We start from the raw sequence: 22322 nt of genomic DNA, 5'->3' as shown, positions 1-22322 counted from the left end.
GTAAATATATGTTTATGTATGCTTGTATAATGATATATATATATATATATATATATATGTTTGTAAGCTTTACTTAATGAGTACATTGCCACAAAATGTTGTGCCATAAATTATATAGATGTGTTAAACGATTTCGAAATGTTTTTAAAAAAGTTGTATAGTAGTTCCTAGAAGTTTATGCATGTCGATTTTGTATTGTTTTTAAAAAAGTTTTAACACAAAAAAAAAAAAGAAAAATAGAAAAACGGAAAAATAAAATATATGAAAAAACGAAAAAATGAAAGAATGAAATTTTTTTTTTTAGCGTACCTACACACATGCATATTTATACCTATATATGTACATGTTTACGTATAAACATATGTGCGTACTGAACTGCATCTTTGCGCATGTTGATTTTTGAATATTTAAAAGCACATGGGTAGCAGTGCTTCTTCTATGTTTCTTAAAATTTCTTTAATTTTTATTAAAATGCTTTCTTCCTTACAAATGACTTCCCTATTATCTATATCAACAAAAACCTGAACATCGTTGTTATTGTTATCTTTTACATCAAATTTCAGTATTTCCTCAATTTCTTCATCATTTTTTAGCTCTAAATTAGCATGCTTTGCAATATAATCTAAGAGTACTTTATCATACGCATGAAAATTTCTAGTACTACTGTTAAAATTTTTTCCAAATTTTAAATGTTCCTTGTTGCTTAAATAAGAGCTATCCATGCTTTTGCTTTGATTAATAGCAGTACAATCATAATTTTCACAATGCCCAATATTTCTCCTCTCTTCGTCATAATTTTTACTTCTTTCAGAATTATCATAATTACTGTTTTTACTATTATTACTATTATCATTATTACTATTATCATTATTACTATTATTATTATTATTATTATTCCTTTTATCATTAAATGATGAGTCCTTTCTTTCCTTACCCTCTATTTCATCCTTGTTACCATTATGCATTAAAAAATTTTTTATTTCTATTTTAGATATCCTTTCAACGTTTGCATAGTTTTCCTCAACAAACGAGATTATCATTTCATATATATGCTGATCTGTCACATCGTCATAAATAGGTAAATTTTTATTAGATGCCATCGTATCCAAAAATTCAAGTACTAAAAAATTAATACTATCAGCAACTAGATCATTAATCGGACTTGAAAACCAATTTATTTTTATCATTTTCTCTTCTTTGCAATAAATAATTTTTATATCTTTCACGTATATTACATTATCATCTATAAGGGTTTCTTCATATACATTACTCAAAAGATCATATAACAAATCGAATCTATATGGGTACTTTATATTAATTATCTGATCAATTAAAGCAGTTTTTAAATTTGTATATTTATTAATATCATTGGGATAAATAATTATTGGTACTGTTTTCAGTTCTGTTATTATAACTGCTTCTATATCCTCAGAAATTATGTTTGAAGCTTTGACTTTATCACATTTTCCTTTCCCTTCTGCATCATTGCTACTAAGTGCAGTTATTAAATTGTTTTTCCCCTCCATTTTTGAAATACTACTCACTTTAACAGAATTTATTTTGTTTTCTTCTTCTGTAATATTTCCAACTTGTTGAAACCTTTCAGTTTCTCCTACTTCATTACCCTCCGCTTTTGCATCTTGCGCAACTGCCGCATCTATATCTTCATTTGCCTCCTCCACAGTTTCACCATCCTTTGCTCTTTTTAATTTAGTATATTTTATCATTTTTTTGTTGATCTTTTTAATGTGCGTGGAGAGTTTTCCTAAAGAAATGAGATGGTCGTTATGCTCAAAATGAAAAGAAACTTTTTGCAATAGTTCAGGAGTAAAAACGGATAGATACTTCTTCTCTTCAATTAATTTATCTCTTAACCTGTTTAGTTCATTTCTATAACCATGTACTAGGATAATATTTGGACATTTTAACTTTTCAATAAATGTTTTCGTTTGATTAAAGTCTGAATGAGCACTAAAAGATATTTGCTCAAAACGACATTTCCTTTTAACAATTTTATCATTAATTGTAACATATTCTGGTTCTGTTTTTAGTTCATCTGCTAAAGTTCCTTTAACTGTATATCCTGTTAATATCACTCCACTTTTATTATCAGATGCTATAATATTGAAAATATTTCTTGATACCCCATTTTGTAACATACCAGGTGCTGCCATTATAACGCAAGGATTATTATCTTGATATAAATAGCTTAATATAGAATCAAGAGATTTTGCATATTTGACATATTTAAAATTGAATGGATTCTTACCTTCATTAACTACATTTTTCACAAAATCACCACATAAATTTATAAAAGTTTCATATATACTCAACGATTTTGTAGCCATAGAAGAGATATAAAAAATAGGAATTTTTTGCAAATACCTGTTACTCTCCCAATGTTCTTCTAATATTAATAATAATTCTTGTGCTCTACCTAAGGCAAAAACAGGTAAAAGTACCTTACCTTTATTATTTAATATATTTGTTAACATGTTTAAAAAACGAATTTCTCTTTTCTTTCTATTATCATGAACTTTTATACCATATGTTCCTTCACATATTAATACATGAACATCAATATTGGGGATTTCTGCAATAGGTATATGCCTATCTATTTCTCTACTATAATCACCTGTATATAAAAAACGCACATTATTTATCTCAACTAAAAACATACATGCCCCAATAACATGTCCTGCCCTATATGCTGTAAATTTCACATTTGGAAATTCTAAATTTTGATGAAAATTTATTGTTTCAATTAATTCCATTGTTCTATCTATATCATCTTCCTCATATAAAACATTGTTACTATTATCATCACCATTGTAACTTTCATATAATAAATCAACTTTATTAAAATATTCATCATCTATATTATCATCACTCGAATATAACGCGTTCATATTTATATCGCTCTCAAATTCAACAGATGTATTTTCATCATCCTGATCTTTTTTATTTTTACTACTTTTATTCTTATTAATAAGATTCATGCATTTCTCAATACGAGAATAATCCTTCCATAGTAAATAACAAATACTCTTAGTTGCCTCAGTCATGAAAATCCTTCCTTTAAATCGGGTCCTATTAATTAAATATGGCAAGGCCCCACTATGATCCATATGAAAATGTGTTATAAGGCAAAAGTCTATCTTTGAAATGTCATATGCATCATAAATGGGTAAACATCCAATTCCCATAAAGGCAGGGTGTATTCCGCAGTCTAACATAATTGATGTATTCTCACTTTCGATAATTACGCATGATCGTCCTACTTCACTCGCCCCTCCTAAGCATACGACGTTTATGTTGTTCATGTTGCACTTTTTCTCTTTCGTGCTTTCTGTTTTGTGCTTACTCTTTTTCTTTTTTCTTTTTAAACATAACAGAAAACAACACAAAGAGTGATCAGAATGATGAGGAAAAAAAAAAAAAAAGAAACATTGGTTACATGCCTTTTTTATTACGTATCACATATGCAGGGATTAACTAAAATTAGCTGCGTACACAAGGCACGTTTGTCTTCCCCTAAATACGATTGAGTTATGCACATATATAAATAAAATAAAAAATAAATAAATAAGTACATATATATATATATAATATCCTATACATTATTATAACTATGCAACTGTCCTTAATAATGTAGAAACAGTTACATTATCCTGCTGTAGTAATCCGTCAATTTTAATATACAAAAGTACGTGCAGCTCTCACATAATAAATATGTATATATATATATAAACATGTGAATCCTTTGTGCAAATATTTTTTTCTCCTTTTTGCTAATCCAGCATGTTCCATTTTTAACCTCTCTGCTACTTCTGCTTCTACCTATACTTTCGCTTTTCCAAAAAAAATGAAAAGATGGTTCGTAACGTTATTCAAATCTCATGTCTCATTTAGCACAATTTAATTTTGTTTTCATTCGTAATTTTTCCCTTTTATGGCTAGATTAATTTATCTCAACTTCTGTAACACTTAATCCTATGAAATTTTAGGAAACGTCTTTCTCAATAAATATAAAGGGTGACTTTTATTTCTTTTCTTTTTCATATGTTACAAGCGCTATACAAACGTACATACAGGTGCATACATATATACATATATATATATATGTATTAATGTAGCAGTATAGCAACTACGAAAATTTGGCCTTTTTTCATATATTGAATCTTCATATATATGAAAAAGTTTAAAATTCACAATGCAAATCTTTCAATGAAAAAAATATATAAATAAAAAAAAAAAAAATGCACTTTTGTTTTTTAAATTTATATATTTTTTTTAAAATAATTCAACTTCACATGTTTTTATATATTATTATGCAAGTTATTAATTTTTTTCTTAAAAATTATTTAGAAAACATTGAAAAACATGTTCAAGGAGCAAAGTAAATTATGCAGGCTCGATTAAAAAGAGAGAGCATTTCTTACATATGTGCTTTTTTTAATTTTTTTTACATGTTTGCAATAAATTATAAATGAAAAAATTAGGAAAATTGTTATATCTGATATATTTTTTTTTTTTAAAACATAATTGACCAATTTCATAGGATGTTTCATTGTTGAATTTTTGCCATACAGCTGATGTTATAATATACAAAAAAAGAGGAGCATCAGTTGTTTAAGGAGCACAATGTAGTGTATGATTACGCGTATATGTACATATATATATATATATATATGCATGTATTTGGACGTATATTCATATATGGCATTTGTTTTAGCATTCATGTACCATTTTAATTTCCAAGCATATAGCATTCGAGTGTTTTATTCTGAATGAAACAATACAGCTTCCATTGCGAACGAAAATATTTAGATAGCAAAGGAAAAAAAAATATACGTTTTGCTTATTCATTGTTTAATATTTGAAGTTATATAAAGGAGCGATATATATTTGTCCAATGCTGTACTAACATATAAATTAGAAAGAAAAATAGGGATAATAAGAATAAAGTTATATATATTACTGAAAAGAAGAAAGTAAAAAAAGAAAGTTAAGGAAACTGTAAGATCTCCCCTTATTAAGAATTATAGTAGTTATCCAGCTGTTTAAAAAAAAGGGCATTTTAAAAGTGAGCAATATATAGTAAAAAAAAAAACGCACAGAGGGTTTAAGCACATATACGCTGAATAACTACACAGTTATATATACATAATACATATACGTAAGCACGTACATACAATTTATATATTATTCCCCTCTCCTACACACACAAAAAACGATGAAAATGGGAAAATCAATGCGGGAAAAACTTGCCAAGGAGAAAATAGAAAAGGGAGAACATTATGAAGCACATCAATTAATCAAGTCAATTATAAACAAAAAATTGCTTAAAAAAGACTTTACTGGTTGTATACATGTTATATTTTATTTTTGTCCTAAATTTGCCAAAGCAGAACAGTATGTTTTATTATGCGATTTAATGTATCAGTGCTGTATCATTCTAATACAAAATGAACTACCGTTTAATATGGATTTTGCAAATAAAATAATAGAAATTTTTGAGAAGTGTCCTCCTAATTCAACTGATGAGAAATATAAATTTATGAACAAATCAATAACTTGGTCAACAAATGATGATCACATTTTTGGATATGCAGGTTTCCATAAAGCTATTGGTAATTCTTACGTTGATGATAAAAAATTTGCTTTAGCACATAATCATTATATTTACCTAGATGACAATGAAATTTTATATAATGTAATTACTATGTGGAGAAAAGAAGGTTATCCCAGTGAATTTGATTTTTTTGTTTTAAGAACAACTTTATGTTTAATTGTTTTAGATAAGTTTCGACAAGCGTTAGATCTTATAAATAAATTTGAAACAAACCTAAATAGGCAAGATGTTCCCTTGCCTGTTCAGGTAGCTTATTTAATTACTTGTTCATGTATATACAATAGTGAAGCTTTATATGACGACGTTAAATATAGGTATAGACTAATATTAAGTTATGATCCTGAATTTAAAAAATATACGGACATAATTGATGCTGCTATTTTTAATAAAAAGAGGGTCAATCTTTTTAGCATGTTACAAAGCGTATTTTCGTGAACAGACAAATAACAGAGATATATATACGTTTTCTGCAAAAAGTAAGGATTGAGGGAACACATATATATGCTAAATGTGTATACTACTTATTATAACCATAAATTAGAAAAATAAAACAAAATTGTAAACAGTTAATAAAAATTAAATGAAGTAAAAAAGTGCTTCAAATGTTATCTGCTTGTACTCTCTATTAATTCCCTTTGATGACAGGCAATAATATAATAAGGTATTTTCACCTTTGCTATTATTATTCTGTGGTATTTATGACATATTAATAAAAAAAAAATCTTATCTTTTTTCCTAGAAAGGGGAAATATGTACATGTAGTAACATTATTTGACGTTGTAAGCTACCCTTTTGGATTAACACTTGCTACGCACTGCAAGAAGCCCAGGCACCTTTTCATTACGTATATTTATTTCACATATAAAAACATATGAAAAAAATTTTAATACCATCATAATTTAATTTTATGTTTTTCAAAAGGATAAATTTTGTTATTATGCTTGTATATGTATACTTGTACATGTATATATTTATATAAATATATATATTTTTTTTTTTTTTTCTATTTTTTTCTTTGTGTAAAATTAAAAATTGCTACAATAAATGCATACCCTTTTGTAAAATTATTGCCATATAACAGTTTCAATTTTTGATGTCATTCTGAACTTAACAAAAATTAAGGTATTTTAACATAATTACTGTGTTTTACACTTTTATGGTGAATAAATAAAAAGGGCAAAGGTTGAAAATATAGCATATTACTCTTAATTGAACATTAAAACACACTTTTTATTTGTTTTATATAATATACACGTTTGGACGTACATTATATATATATATATATATATATATGCATACCCAAAGAAATACATTTTTTTACACCTTTTTTTTTTTTTTTTTTCATTCAGCACTTGTTTAATAAAATTTTATAAAAATGATGTACTGTGCTATTAATGTATTCCTAAATTAGTAATATGCGAGTTATTTATCTTTTTTGTTCTTGATTCTTCTTATTTCTCTATGTTCATGTTTAACGTGTATATATGTACATATGATTAAATAGGTATATTTATATATATATATATATATATATTCACTTACAGATGACTTGTAGGCGCAACAAAAGGCTGTTCATTTGGGAAGAGGATATTATTATTTAACTTCCTTTTCAATGATTTATTAAATGAAAGAATGCTTAAAAAATACAAGGCAATAGGGGAAAAAATACAGATAAAATTACAGAGTACAAAAAAAAAAAAAAAAAAAGTAATTTCAAGTAATCTTTTTTTTTTTTTTTTTATTATGAATGTCTATTTTCTCATAGAATCATAATAATATTATAAACAAAAAAAATTTTGTCCTAAAATTTACATTAGTCTCTTGAATTTTTTCAAATCAAAATTTTTATTATCCATTTGTTTTGCTTCTAATTAATTTTGTTATTCCTTCTTCACGCATGGATATATATACTTATATATATATGTGCATGTACGTACACATGTATATAAATGCTCTTGTTTGTATATGCTTTTATATGAGTAATGTTTAACAGAAACTTAAAAATTTGAGAGTTAAAAAGAGCCTCTTTTTTATTTTTTCTTTTCTTTTTTTTTGTTTTTAACTATTCATTTTTCGCTTTTTGATCTTCTCTTTTTTTCAATAAAACTGAATGAAGATTATTATTTAAGATGGAAATTGTTGATGAAATCAAGGACTCCACAGTTAACGAAACGGATTTAATTTTTTATTATAGTTAGTGACATAATGAACTCATGTTATAAAAAATGGGATAGAAAAATTGACGAAAATTTAAAAAAAAAAAAAAAGGAACGACAGAATTATTTACATAAATATGCAGTGTGTACCCATTTATGTGTATTACAAGGCTTTTCCTTGTATTATACAATAAAGTCGTATGCAAACACATATATATATCTTTATAACAGGAAGCTTGTGCCCAATAAGTGACTTATATAACTGGCTAAATTATAAAAATGGTAATATAATAAATAGGAAACAAGTCCCATTTCATGGGAAAATATAAATTATTTATAAATTTTCAAATTTGTGCATTAAATCTCAGCAATTCTTCATAGTATTTTGTTTAAATTTTCCTATATCCGCTGTTTTCAATTTTACGATATGGATATACATATATAAATGATAAAATGTATTCCAAAAAAAAAAAAAAAAAAAAACTCATTTTTGTATACTCATATATATGTATACTTACGAACTGACAAGAATGATGTAAAAATATAAAGCAAGCGCAATACTCTAAATTTTTGAGCACCTTAAATATCTCCATATTTTATGTTATTATATAACACCACTGTGAAGCCACCAAAGCCATTATACTCTTACACGCATTTCATCTTTTCTCTATAAAAATATAGACAATAAGGGAAAACACACACGATTAAATGATCCTCACTTTTTTTCGAAACGAGAATTCTCCTTTACATGTAAAAAAGGCGATCAAGGAAAAGAAGAAATTTACATGAGATGGCTGGTAAAAAGAAAAAAAACAATAAAATAAAAATAAATTAAAAATAACATAAGTTACACAAAAAATTCCCCCTCGTTTTATATTTGTTTTAAATATCATAATATACTTCTTGATCGTTAGATGCTTTGTAGAAGTTTCATAATAGCAAATTTTATCTTTTTTTTATTTTATTTTATTTTATTCATTTTTTCTTTATTTTTGGCTTATTTTTCGGTATATTTAACTTTCCATGTTCTATATATTTTAGTCTTTCAACAATGCCGAAGAATTTAAGGACAAACTTCTATCAAATTTTGTGCCAATTAAATTTGATATAGGAGCAATTTATAATTATCCTGTATCCCAAAAAGATCAGAAAGGCGATTTATTTCATCCTGTTCAAAAAGTAAGAAGTCTTTAAAAGTTCTACTCTTTTTCATTATTCTTTATTCAGTGCTCCTTTATTCGTTTGTTCCTTTATTCTTTATTTATTTTCGTTATCCCTTTTTTTTTTCTTTTCTTATTTTTTCTCATCATTTTAATGTAGGAATTAATATTCGATATTGATATGAACGACTATGATGATATAAGAACGTGTTGTATGGATAAGAAAGTTTGTAAGTTGTGCTGGTAACAATAAAATTATGATTTTTTTGAAGCGTGCTTGCCGTTATTATTAAGAAGATTTTTATTTATTTGGGAATTCTTTATTTCTTTGAAAATTCCCTATTCATTTGATTATCTTGATTATCTGCTTATGCTTATTGATGATTTAAATTCTTTTTATCTTTACCTTTCGAAATACTAAACTGAGCAGGAAATTTCTCACTGTAGCAATAGTCCTATTGGACACTTCCTTAAGAGAAGACTTCGCTTTTCAAAATATTTTATGGGTTTATTCAGGAAGAAGAGGAATACATTGCTGGGTATAGATCTTTTTCTTTTTTCAAATTAATGACAAAAGAGTTATATATAAAATTCTGAGAATTACTCTTCATTCACCTTCTGTGGATTATCATTTTAATTTTACATCCATATTTTTTTATGTATTCGAAGATGTAATTTATACTTCATTGTGTTACTTTGTATATATACAAATGCGCGTGCATAAAATATACATATATACATGTATGTACGTTACCGAATATGATATAATACATTCTCCAGGTTTGCGATGAGTCATGCCGATACTACACGACCGACGCTAGAGCTGCTCTGGCGGATTATTTAAACATATTATCAGTAATTAAAAAAAAGATAAGAAAAAATTGTAAATAAACACTTCTTGTCTTGTCATTATTATTTTTATGCGAACAGCACCCAACTGAAAGACCTTACATAGCAATTTAATATGGAACACAGTGCATTTACATATATACACATATATATATATATTTATTTATTTATTTGTTTATTTTATTTTATTTTATTTTTATTTTTTTTTTTGGGTCTTCTTTTTATAACCTTTTCATCAGGGTTCAGACACTAAAAAAAAAAAAGTTTCCATATGGGGGAAGGAAAAATACCCAATGATTGAGTAAGTCCAAAAAAAAAAAAAAATGGTATCAAATGAAAAGGTTTTAATATGCATAAGTATACGTGCATATGTATAACTATTTAACTGCATATAGCTGCTGGCACTGATATAAATCGAACAAGTGAACTCTAAGTATGTCCAATTATTTTATTTTTTTCTACACATTTTTAGGAGAGCATTTGAAATTTGTTATAAATATTTTGATGTACTAATGGAAGAGCAGAACTTTTTCAAAAAAGGCTCCTCTCATGTTCAAAAAATAATTGACTATTTGCCCTACGGTAAAAAAAAAAAATAAATAAAGCTCTTTACATGGTCATTTATTTTTCTGTCAATTTATTTTGTAAAAACGATGCAGTCTGACAGATACTAGGCAAACAAAAATACAAAATAAAAAAAGCAACTTAGAATTTTGCATAGATATATATTTTCGTATATAAGTATACATGTAAGCATGCATGTAAATGTGAATGTCTTTGCAGCATCCGCGAAGAACGTAGACCCATTGAAAGGTGTGAAAATCAATGAACTCAAAGAATTTATAGAAAACAACAATTTTAATTCAAAAGAACTCTTCGAAAAGGTAATAAAATTAATAATAAGAATTAAGAATGTGTCAGTGGATTTAGTATTTATGCTCGAAAAGTAGAATCTTTTGAATAAGTAAAAACATATGTTGAATATGTATGCGCAGATATGTATATATATATATATATATATATTGGTGTATGTGTATCTGTATGTTTTTGCGTGCATGCCTCAAATCACATAAACATGTATGCAATTTTGAATTGTTCTAATAGCTAAGCAACATTTATGGCTTTTTAACCCCCAGCAACTACTTTAAAAAAAAAGAGACTAACCCAAATATTGTTATACCTTCATACATTAAAGAGATAGTTTTTCATTTCACATACCCGAGACTTGATATAAACGTTAGGTAATAATAACATTTGCAACATAGCTAAATTAAATGTCTCATTATCTAGTCCTTTATTTTATATTTTTATTACATACAATGTGTTTCTTCTGTAGCAAGGAAATTAATCACTTGCTCAAAAGTCCTTTTTGCATTCACAATGGCACAGGTAATCCTTCTAAGGAATCAGAAAAAAAAAAATTAGCAGCCTTAATAAACAGATTAAATATATGCGTTCTGGGAAAATTTATTCTATTATGCATTATATATTTTTATTACTTTTTTATAAAAATAGGCCGAGTTTGTGTACCCTTGAACATAAAAAATATAAACAACTTTAACCCGCAGACGGTGCCCACATTAAGTAATATTTATTTTCACGTCATTTTTATGATATATATATATATATATATGTGTATGTGTATATGTACTTACATGTGTTTGTATGTTCCTTTTGTTAATTCACTTTTACGTTTGCTAACACATTTACGTGAACATTCCATATCAGAATTACTGAGATCACAATTTGATGACCCTCAAAATGCTAATGGTACGTATCAAAAAAATATAACTAAACGATGCATTTGAAAATTATATATATATTATACTTGTATAACATATCGTATTATTTTTGAACAAAATTTTTTCTTTTTTTCTAGAATTAGTTGAATATTTAAATTTCATTTTATATTAATTATACTTAATTTATCAGTATACTTTGAAGAAAAATTTTTTAAACTATAACTTAATTCGATTTTTATATTTTTTTGTTTTGTATAGTTGATGCAGAATTCAGAACATCCTTAAAACCTTATGTAGACTACTTTCGACAGAGCTTTCTTGAGAACATCCTTTTATCATGCGTGGAGAGGAGAAAAAGTAAAATATACACGAAATTTGCTGTCATATGTTTACATATGTACTAATTTATACATGCAACTTGCCATATTTTCTAGCCTACATTTTGAGGATAATGTATTTTTACTAAACTCGCCAAATATCAAATTACCATGTGCTTATTCCTTAATTCGTTAAAAATAACAAAAATTTATATAAATATATATATGTATTTTTATATATGTATGTCTATCTTTTTTATTTTTATTTTTATATTTTTTTTACAAAGGAATAAGTGAAGGTTCGAAGTATATCGATTACAACAATTTATAAGATACTTGAAGGGCACATTATTATGTGTATTTTTTAATATAATACTTTTTTTTTTTTTTGCATAATTCGTGCACTTTTTCATTTTTCCCTTTTTGCATAATTCGTGCACTTTTTTATTTTTCCCTTTTTTTTTTTTTTTTTTTTTTTTTTCTTCCTAAAACTAGGAAATTATTATATAATACCTTTTTAAAATTTATTTGAATTCATGCATACTCAAACATAGGATTATTAGTCTCGAACATTTTTTTTTATTTAAGCAAAACAGCATTATAATGTAAATACAAAAACTTGTTTTCCATTTTGGAATTATATATATATATACATATGGGATTTAACACGCAAACCTAGGTCTAAATAACTCTTATTTTTTAAGGAATCATCTAAAATAAAAAATATTTCTACATTTCTATATGTAAAATGCCTACAAGATAGTAGGATGCTAAACATTATCAGTGCGTTTTTAAGTAGTACACATGTTTTTTTTCCTCTAACTTTTAACGAAAAATAAGTTTATAATATCTACCTCTTATAATATGTCTCAAGATGTTTATGCTTTAGAGTAAAAATTTAATCTCTGTCGTTCCCATTTTTTCATAAATTATAAAAAAAAAAAAAGGAAAATAGAAAAAGAAAGCGAAAGTGAAAGAGAAAGAGAAAGAGAAAGTGAAGGAGAAAAAGGAAATTTTAATTACAGCTGATAATTTACTTAAATGCATTATATTCATTTGTATTTACATTAATCTGTAATAATTCTTATTACCCATATAATTTTATTCTTCCTCTTTCCTATAAGTACGTAAAAGTATATATATTTTTATTTCCCGCATAAAGTTCCAGTTCTATATCGCGAAATGTAGTTTTTTGTCTCTCATATATAACTCTTTGGAATAAGCGATTGTTAACTTACGTATTCTTTATATGTGTTTGTGCATGACCGTGTATATCTATTCCTAACAACATAGTGATAAAAAAAGTACTATAATTATTTATTATGTGGATAATATACGTAATAACCAAAGTAACTCTTAAAATTTTAGCAAAGTACCCCTTTTTTCTAATTTTTTAATTTTCTCGCTGTCAAGTTTCATATTTTTCTTTTTTCGGTTTCTCTATTTTTTTTATCCATATATTAGCCACATTATTTGTCTAATATTTCCTTTTTTTATTCTTAATTTTTTCCATGTTTATTCTTCCATTTTTACATATATATTCTTCCATTTTTACATATATAATTCTTCCATTTTTACATATATATTCTTCCATTTTTACATATATATTCTTCCATTTTTACATAAATAGTCTTCCATTTTACATATATATTTTTCCATTTTTACATATACATTCTTCCATTTTTAAATATATATTCTTCCATTTTTAAATATATATTCTTCCATTTTTAAATATATATATTCTTCCATTTTTACTTACATAGTCTTCCATTTTTACATATATAGTTTTCCATTTTTACATATATATTCTTCCATTTTTACTTACATAGTCTTCCATTTTTACATATATAGTTTTCCATTTTTACATATATATTCTTCCATTTTTAAATATATATATTCTTCCATTTTTACATACATAGTTTTCCATTTTTACATATATATATTTCCATTTTTACATATATATTTTTCCATTTCTACATATATATTATTCCATTTTTAAATATATATTCTTCCATTTTTATTTCCACATTTTTCTATTTTTACTCCCCAATTTTTCTATTTTTTCATTTCCAAGTTTTTTCCCTTTTTTTGATTCTTTACCCATTTCTTTCACCCGTTCTTCGAGTTTTATTTTCATTCAATCATTTTTTTTTTTTAATATCTATGTCAAATTTTCAAATTATACAAATTTACATCTCTATGTACCACATTCAAATTTTTGCTTAACTGTCTATTTTATTTTAAACATTTCTACAGTAGTTCCATCATAAATTCCTTTTCTCCATGAATATATAATATTTATAAAATACCCAATTTTCTCCTATCTTTATATAATCTTTTTAATTACATTTTTTCTAATATATATTTGTAGTATGCTCTTCATTATTAATAAATTTCAAATGTACTATTTCTTGGAGTATATGTTGTGACGCTAAAAACTGTATTCCTTATTTATATTTCTCAGTGTGTTTAAAATTAAAGCGTAAACCACCGTACATGTATTTTCCTATTTTTTATGGAATTATATACCTTATAAAAATATATGTGTATATATGTCTATGCTAATATTTCTATTATACCACTTTTATACATTTTAAAGAAGACCCTTTTTTTATACTTGTCTGTGATATAATTTTATGTAGTACATATACTTTCATTGTACTAAGAAGATTTTACCTTTCCATCACATCTGGATACTGAAAATAAATGTAAATTCTTTATTTTTTCCCATAGAAGAACACTTCTAGTAGAAGAAGAATAATTCTTTTCATTTTTTTTTCCTTTTCATTTCCTTTTCCTTCTGCTTTTCTTTTATTTTTTCCTCTTTGTTTCCATTTTTTTTTCCCTTCTCTTTTCCCTTCCCTTTTCCCTTCCCTTTTCCCTTCTTTTTTCCCTTCTTTTTTCCCTTCTCTTTTCCCTTCCCTTTTCCCTTCTCTTTTCCCTTCCCTTTTCCCTTCCCTTTTCCCTTCTTTTTTCCCTTCTTTTTTCCCTTCTCTTTTCCCTTCCCTTTTCCCTTCTCTTTTCCCTTCTCTTTTCCCTTCTCTTTTCCCTTCCCTTTTCCCTTCCCTTTCCCTTCTTTTTCCCTTCTTTTTTCCCTTCTTCTTTTCCCTTCCCTTTTCCCTTCTCTTTTCCCTTCTCTTTTCCCTTCTCTTTTCCCTTCTATTTTCCCTTCTATTTTCCCTTCTATTTCCCTTCTTCCCTTCTATTTTCCCTTCTCTTTACCCTTCTCTTTACCCTTCTCTTTCTCTTTTTCCCTTCTTTTCCCTTCTCTTTACCCTTCTCTTACCTTCTTTTCCCTTCTATTTTCCCTTCTATTTTCCCTTCTATTTTCCCTTCTCTTTACCCTTCTCTTTACCCTTCTCTTTACCCTTCTTTTTTCCCTTCTTTTTTCCCTTCTCTTTTCCCTTCTCTTTTCCCTTCTCTTTACCCTTCTCTTTACCCTTCTTTTTTCCCTTCTTTTTTCCCTTCTCTTTTCCCTTCTTTTTTCCCTTCTTTTTTCCCTTCTCTTTACCCTTCTCTTTTCCCTTCTCTTTTCCTTTCCCTTTTCCCTTCTTTTTTCCCTTCTCTTTTCCCTTCTTCACCTTTTCCTTCCTTTCCATTTTTCCTTTCTCTCCAATCATTTCTCTAAAATGAGTGGGTTTACATGCTGTGCATACATCTCTTTAGATAAAGGGCATTACTCACAGAAATTATATTTGTTTCCTTTCCAGTTCTGTGCAACCAAACCTTATAGATCGATCTAAATGTACGGAGAGTATACATACGGACTCTACATTATGAATGTCTACAAAAAATGAAGATTTATGATGTTGTAGATCAGATCCTGAGGGTGAACAGAACGAAACTTTATAAAAATTAAGAGAATATAAAAGAAGATAAATTCCTGTAACTCCTAACACGGTAATTAATCAAAAAACAAAAAAATTCATTAAAAAAAAGTGTGTCTATTAAAAAAAATATCTACTTAAAATAGCCGTAAAAAAATGCATTTTATATATTTAGAATGGTACAATTATTCTGAATACATCCTACATTTAATAGCAAAATTTTTTTATAAATTTTTACATCATGTCACTTATATACAACCACTCTTATTTATCAAGTATATTTACATGTGGTTGTGTCACCAAATAGTGCTAGAACCTGCATAAATGAACCAAACAAGAAATAAACACTTGAGTTTTTTTCTGTCATACATTTTTTTATTGAAATTTACACAAAATTTATTACAAATTTATAATTTAAAATTTAATTTTATTATTTCAAAATAAATATTAATTTAATATTAATTTTTTTTTTTATTATTATTTATTCCAAAATAAATTATCTGTTCATTTTAATTAAATTTTTTTTTATGTTGTCTATAATAAGAGCAAAAAGTTGTAAGATTAAAAATATTACAGCACCGTTGTAAAAATAATTTCATTCTAATTATAAAAAATTTATATGAAAATTGCTTCATGAAAACAGTGTTTAGAGACAAGTGGAAAGTGCACCAGTTATTTATGAGTGCTATTTTATATTCTTTAGTGCACCATACTTTTTTTTTTTTTTTTTTTATCTTTGTCACAGCGGGAAATAATTTTGCATTGAACGTTTCTTATTTTACGTTTGTGATAATTACTTATCTCTCATATTTATTATGTGAACATTCCCCATACTAATTATTCTCTTGTATAAGTATTCATATGAGTATTACTTTTGCGTACTGCATTCACATGATATACCTATTCTATGCATACATAATCGTGTACGCCGATAAACATATGCACATATATAAGCCCCCACGAGCATTCTTATACATATTCTAGTGTCTTTACATGAGCCCCTATATATACCCTAACTTATGCGAGTATTTTATTTTTTTTTTTTATTGGAATATCTATAAGCTGCAATGTATATCCCTAAAAAAGTAAAAATATTAACGTTTCTTTGACAAATTAATTTCTTACCAACATATTTATTTCATGATTATTTATTGCACTTTCATGTGCCTATATAAACATGCACATACATTGGATGCAACCTTTATGATTTCTCCTACTACACGTTTGCCGTTTTTATTTTTTGTCAATAACAAAAATTTTTATTATCTATTTATTAATTCCTTTCTATATATGAAACATATTAAATTTTTGCATAATTATATCCAAGTATGTTACATATGTTAAGTCCTTATGTGACATGTTAATGCACCTCTACATTAAAAAAAAAAAAAAAAAAAAAAACGTTGTAAATTACAATTACATTAACAAAACAACAACGTTTTATTTATGTACTTATGACAGTATACTTATAATGCAAATAAACGAATACATATATATATATATATATATATATATATATATATATACACCTTTATTTTCATCTTTTTTTTTTTTTTTTTTTTTTTCCTCCCGTGACTGCATGTAATAATAAAAAAAAAAAATTTACCTTTTATATTTCTTGTTTCATCAAAATAGTTGCAAATTTTTAATAGTAACACAGAGTAATTATTTAATATTTTTAATGTATTTCATTCTATTTACATTTATTATTAATATATCTACAGTTATTTCACCATAAAATCATAAGAGTAGTTATACTTTTTATTTTCCTCCTATTATTTATACTTAGCTAATTTTTTCAATACATAAAATAAGTGTCCCCTATTTTGTCTCCTGTTTTATTTGTCCTTTTTATATATGTTCGCTTCCCTAGTATCTCTCTTATCCTCCTAATATATATCGCTTTAAATTTTAATTGCTCCTTCAGAGGTGTTTGTATGTATATATATACACATATATACATACATATAGTCATATACACGTGCTTAAGCCAAATCGCCCATCAGGATTCTCAATAACGTAAATCCCCCTTCACAATAAAAAAAAAAAAAAAAAAAATGAATAGTTCCATCTGCCTCGAGGAATATAACACCTGGGATAAAAGATTTGCCCTTACAAGTAACAATGAAAATGTGCAGAATTACAATATGCCATTAAATTTAAATTACAGCGATAACTGTTACGAAAACACAACTTTTTTCGATAATAGCTTACTCAAATCCAATTGGGAAAGTACTAACACAAGCTTGGTAAATTATAATAGCCCCCTATCTACAAACAACGTAAATTTTAATTATGCTTATAATCAAAATAACGATATATACAAAAGAAAAAATAAATATGGGGAATTAAAATTAAATACATTTAATAAGGAAAAAATATATTTTGCAAAAAATGAAAATGAAAAAGACTATTATGAAAAGAATGCACTAAGAAATACCCCATTTGAAATTAATAACTTTTCGAGGAACACAAAAAAATTTGAATTTCTTAAAAACAGTTGCAATTTCAAAAAAGGATTAAAAAAAAATTGTATAATAAATGATAAATATAATAAAATAACAAGAGAATTGTCGTGCATCGGAGATATGTACATAAAAAATATAAATAGGTGTTATGCATGCAACTGTTCAAATATTTATAAACAGATATACAAAAACGAAAATTGTAATGTTATAGACATGAAACAAATACATAATGATTTAATTTATTTAATTATAAAATATTTATATTATGAAAGAATCTTACCAGAAGCTAACGAAATAAAAAGGAAAATTAATAAATATTTTCCTGAGTGCCCCGTTTTAAATAATAATTTTATAAATATATGTAGAGAAGATAAATTCAAAAAATTTGAAATTTATAAAGCTAATTCTTACGAAAAAGAGGAAAAAAAAGGAAAAATATTTTTTAAAAAATCTTTCAATAATGAAAACATTTGTATATACCTTAGAGGTATATCCAAAGATTTTTTCATCAACCCTAACGATGACACTGAAAATATTTTCCAGTATATTCCATTGATCTTTATTCACCTAATTGACAGATTTAGGATTCAGTCACGTAAGAAAATAAATATGCTATTTTTTTTTTTTGTTGTTGTTTTTTTTGCATCTTTACTTAGTTTAACTGCGAGGATATATATATGCACACATTTTTATTTGTGTTACGAGAATTAGTAATTATTCGTTTGTGTTCATAAACGTATATAAATAAATGTCCACCAATACATAAGTATATATATATGCGTATACGCGTGGAATGTGGAAAAAAAATAAATTATATGTACATATACATAAATAAAAATATACCGTTAATTGCTTCTTTTTCATAAATTATAACAACCTTGTTTTTTAATTTTGTTCATGAATTTCCCAAATTGCTTACAAATTTCATTTATACATATATAGATATAAAGTATATAGTTTCTTTTATATATTAGTTATTTTTTTTATTTATATATTTTTTTTTTTTTTCTTGTTAATGAAATAATATTATTTACTGCATTTGATATGGTTTCACTAATTACGTGTATGCAATATTCAGTCAGATGCATTTATTTTATTAAGTATTTATTTTATGCACACCTCTTTATTATAAATATATATCGATACAACCATATATATTACTAGTTAATGTGCATTATTTATCTTATATAAATGTTACATAAGTATGCCCTAGAAAAAATATATCAATATATGCTCTATGCTTATCTAAGCTTAAGCACCTTTTTTACAGTTACAATACATAGAACACCACATAATCAGTTTTGAGTAAATCGTAGAGTTTTTCTTTTTTTTTTACATAGATATGTACTTATTTATGTATACATTTTGCATTTAGTACCCACTTTTTTGTTATATTTTTTTTATATTATTGTTTCATTTTTTTCCATTTCTGTTACATTTTTTTTTCATTTTTGATACATTGTTATTAAAATTTTGTTACAATTTTCTTACATTTTTGTAACAATTTTCTTACATTTTTGTAACATTTTTCTTACATTTTTGTAACAATTTTCTTACATTTTTGTAACATTTTTCTTACATTTTTGTAACAATTTTCTTACATTTTTGTAACATTTTTCTTACATTTTTGTAACAATTTTTAACTTTTCTTTTTTTTCCCCATCCGCAGCGGACAATAGCCACAAGGGAGGTAGATACATATTAGCTGAAACGTTAAAACATACAGGGCCTTATATTTTTAGAACGATGAAATTAGGGAGAATAATTCATATACTACAAAAGTGCATTGACTTAAATATTTTATCATATTTCAACAATAATATTATACCGATATTTACTTCTTTGACCATTTCCAAAACATATATTTCCAAAATGCATGTGAATCAAACCCCCGCTTTAAAAAATCACAAAGAGCATTCTATAAATTTAATAAAAAACCGAATAAGCTATTTGTTATATAGCTACTCAGAAGATAAAACTAAGGCAAAAGGTTATTCTTATACACATACATACACACACATATATATATATATATTTTTTCATATATTCGTAGATGTAGATATAGAAATAATTAAAAACAAATAGTATCAGAAATACATGTTCTAATAACAAATTTGCGTAGATTCCTCTTTATTTTAGACGCAAAAATACGAAATAATAATATAATTATTTTAAATAATAAGAAATGTTTTAATATTAGTATAATAATTATAGTAGTATAACAGAAGTATAAAAATTGTAGTAGTATAACAGAAGTATAAGAATTGTAGTAGTATAACAGAAGTATAAAAATTGTAGTAGTATAACAGAAGTATAAAAATTGTAGTAGTATAACAGAAGTATAAAAATTGTAGTAGTATAACAGAAGTATAAAAATTGTAGTACTATAAAAGAAGTATAAAAATTGTAGTAGAGCAACAGTAATAGAGTGGTAATAGCAGGAACAGTAGTAACAATATAAAAATAATTATGTAATAGTTGAATAAGCATAATAATAATAGGTATAACAACAAATGTTAAGGCAACAATTATTAGCATTATAATTATAAGCATAATAAGGATAAGCACAATAATATATAACACTACCATACTAAATATAATTTTTCTATATTAATAACCAGGAAGATGTATTCTTCCTATCTTAACTAAATGGAAAAAAAAAAAAAAAAATAAAATAAAATTTTAATTTACAGGCTTTTCCCTGAGTAGACTTCCCCTGATATATAAAAATGTATACAAGGAAAATATAAATATAGACCAGATAGGATATTCTAAATTAACGGAATTCATAAATAACGAAATGAGCGATATTTGCTTTATATCAACACAACATAAATTTCAGTGCATACTGTTACCTGTTATGGAAGATGTAAGAGGAAAAAAAAAAAAAAAAAAAAAACATTGCACATATATTTGTATATTGGCGTATATGTAAACGAATGTTTACCAACTTATACTCTTTCTGCAATTTGTTAGAATGAGCAGTGTATCAGTAATTTATTTATACCCCCTTTTTTGGTACACTCAAAATGTTAATACAACCCGTTTTGAAAATTGAAAATTTATATAATCATGAGTCCTCAAGTTTTGTTTAAATTAGCATTATTCATCCTTCTTTATAGCTTATTTTTGCAAATTATTACTAAATACCATTTTTGCAAAATATTTTTGAAAATAATTTTTATAGTGCATGCTGCTTCACTTTTGGTTTATTTTTATTTAGTTCAATTTTCATGTTCAGTTTACATACTTTTTAAAATTTCAACCATTTGTATACAGTAATATTAACATAATTTTTTTTCCTTTTTTTGTGCATATTTTTTGAAGGATCAAAAGCATAGAGATAAAAATGCAAAATTAAAAAAAGAAATAGAATTGAAGAAGTCCTTAGATTATATAAAAAATTATCAGTGGGAGAGATGTATTTCATATTTACATTTTTCTAATTGTTTAAAAAACAAAAATGCACAATTTGAATTAGAGTATAAAACTTCTAACGAAACTATAGAAGAACTGTTCAATGATAACTTTTCTCTTGACGATAAAACAAATAAGGATATTAATGAACACAATACCCCTGAAGATGTACCTTTATTATTACCCCTCGATGTTGTTAATTTACCTTCATCTTATGATATGTACGATTCTTATTACAAATCACCTACCTATTATAGTACGGATGAAAAAGAAGATAATTCAATGATTAAATTTGTGGACGCTTCACAAAATAAATTTGACATTATAAGTGATTTCCAAAAATGTGAAAACATAAACATATCTATTGAAGAGTCCATAGATATAAATCATATGTATTTTAACTTTCCATCTACATATAATGTTTTTCATTATTTATTTAATGACAACTTGGAAGATGTGCCTATTGTAGATCACTGTAGGATACAAAATTAATGTAAATTAACAAAATAATATTACAAATAAGAATACATCCTGTCTATGAAGTAAAAATACAACGCGTTTTGAAAAGAACTGAGTAAATATAAATAAATAATATAAAAAGGTCAAATTTCTGTAATTTAAAATTTTCGAAATTTTATTTTCTGAATATATGAAATTAATTTTACAGAATGCTCCATTTTTAACTATAACAATTATTGTATTTTTTTCCTTTTTGAACATAACCCTGTTGTATAAGTAGCATTTTTTTTTT

At 25.5% G+C, this 22322-nt stretch overlaps 4 protein-coding genes and 1 pseudogene across 5 annotated transcripts; 3 read left to right on the top strand and 2 right to left on the bottom strand.

Moving 5' to 3' along the window:
- Positions 1-407: 407 nt before the first annotated feature.
- Positions 408-3323, bottom strand: MKS88_004694 (cleavage and polyadenylation specificity factor subunit 3; the record flags this gene model as incomplete). Its single annotated transcript, XM_067217890.1, has 1 exon — positions 408-3323. The coding sequence occupies one exon, from the start codon at positions 3321-3323 to the stop codon at positions 408-410; it is 2916 nt and encodes a 971-aa protein (XP_067072274.1).
- A 1919-nt stretch (positions 3324-5242) lies between these two features.
- Positions 5243-6070, top strand: MKS88_004693 (uncharacterized protein; the record flags this gene model as incomplete). The annotated part of the gene is made up of 1 exon (XM_067217889.1): positions 5243-6070. The coding sequence occupies one exon, from the start codon at positions 5243-5245 to the stop codon at positions 6068-6070; it is 828 nt and encodes a 275-aa protein (XP_067072273.1).
- Positions 6071-7764: 1694 nt separating this feature from the next.
- Positions 7765-12190, top strand: MKS88_004692 (DNA primase small subunit; the record flags this gene model as incomplete). The annotated part of the gene is made up of 15 exons (XM_067217888.1): positions 7765-7828; positions 8473-8588; positions 8833-8970; positions 9112-9194; positions 9382-9490; positions 9732-9806; positions 10040-10101; positions 10273-10382; positions 10584-10684; positions 10905-11041; positions 11137-11189; positions 11316-11384; positions 11529-11570; positions 11801-11899; positions 12147-12190. The coding sequence occupies 15 exons, from the start codon at positions 7765-7767 to the stop codon at positions 12188-12190; spliced, it is 1302 nt and encodes a 433-aa protein (XP_067072272.1).
- A 2386-nt stretch (positions 12191-14576) lies between these two features.
- MKS88_004691 lies at positions 14577-16053 on the bottom strand (annotated as a pseudogene). Its single transcript has 4 exons — positions 15972-16053; positions 15586-15682; positions 15203-15483; positions 14580-15061 (listed from the first exon to the last, which is right to left on the bottom strand). Coding segments are annotated over exons 1-4 (942 nt in total).
- A 1690-nt stretch (positions 16054-17743) lies between these two features.
- On the top strand, positions 17744-22063 carry MKS88_004690 (OST-HTH associated domain protein; the record flags this gene model as incomplete). Its single annotated transcript, XM_067217887.1, has 4 exons — positions 17744-18749; positions 19824-20144; positions 20848-21023; positions 21482-22063. 4 exons carry the CDS (start codon positions 17744-17746, stop codon positions 22061-22063), a joined length of 2085 nt encoding a protein of 694 aa, XP_067072271.1.
- Positions 22064-22322: the final 259 nt, after the last annotated feature.

The sequence above is a fragment of the Plasmodium brasilianum genome, chromosome 12, assembly GCF_023973825.1.
Source record: "Plasmodium brasilianum strain Bolivian I chromosome 12, whole genome shotgun sequence".
In the NCBI taxonomy this organism is placed as follows: domain Eukaryota; phylum Apicomplexa; class Aconoidasida; order Haemosporida; family Plasmodiidae; genus Plasmodium; species Plasmodium brasilianum.
The sequence above is the reverse complement of the archived record's forward strand: the minus strand, read 5'-3'. Positions and strand labels throughout refer to the sequence as shown.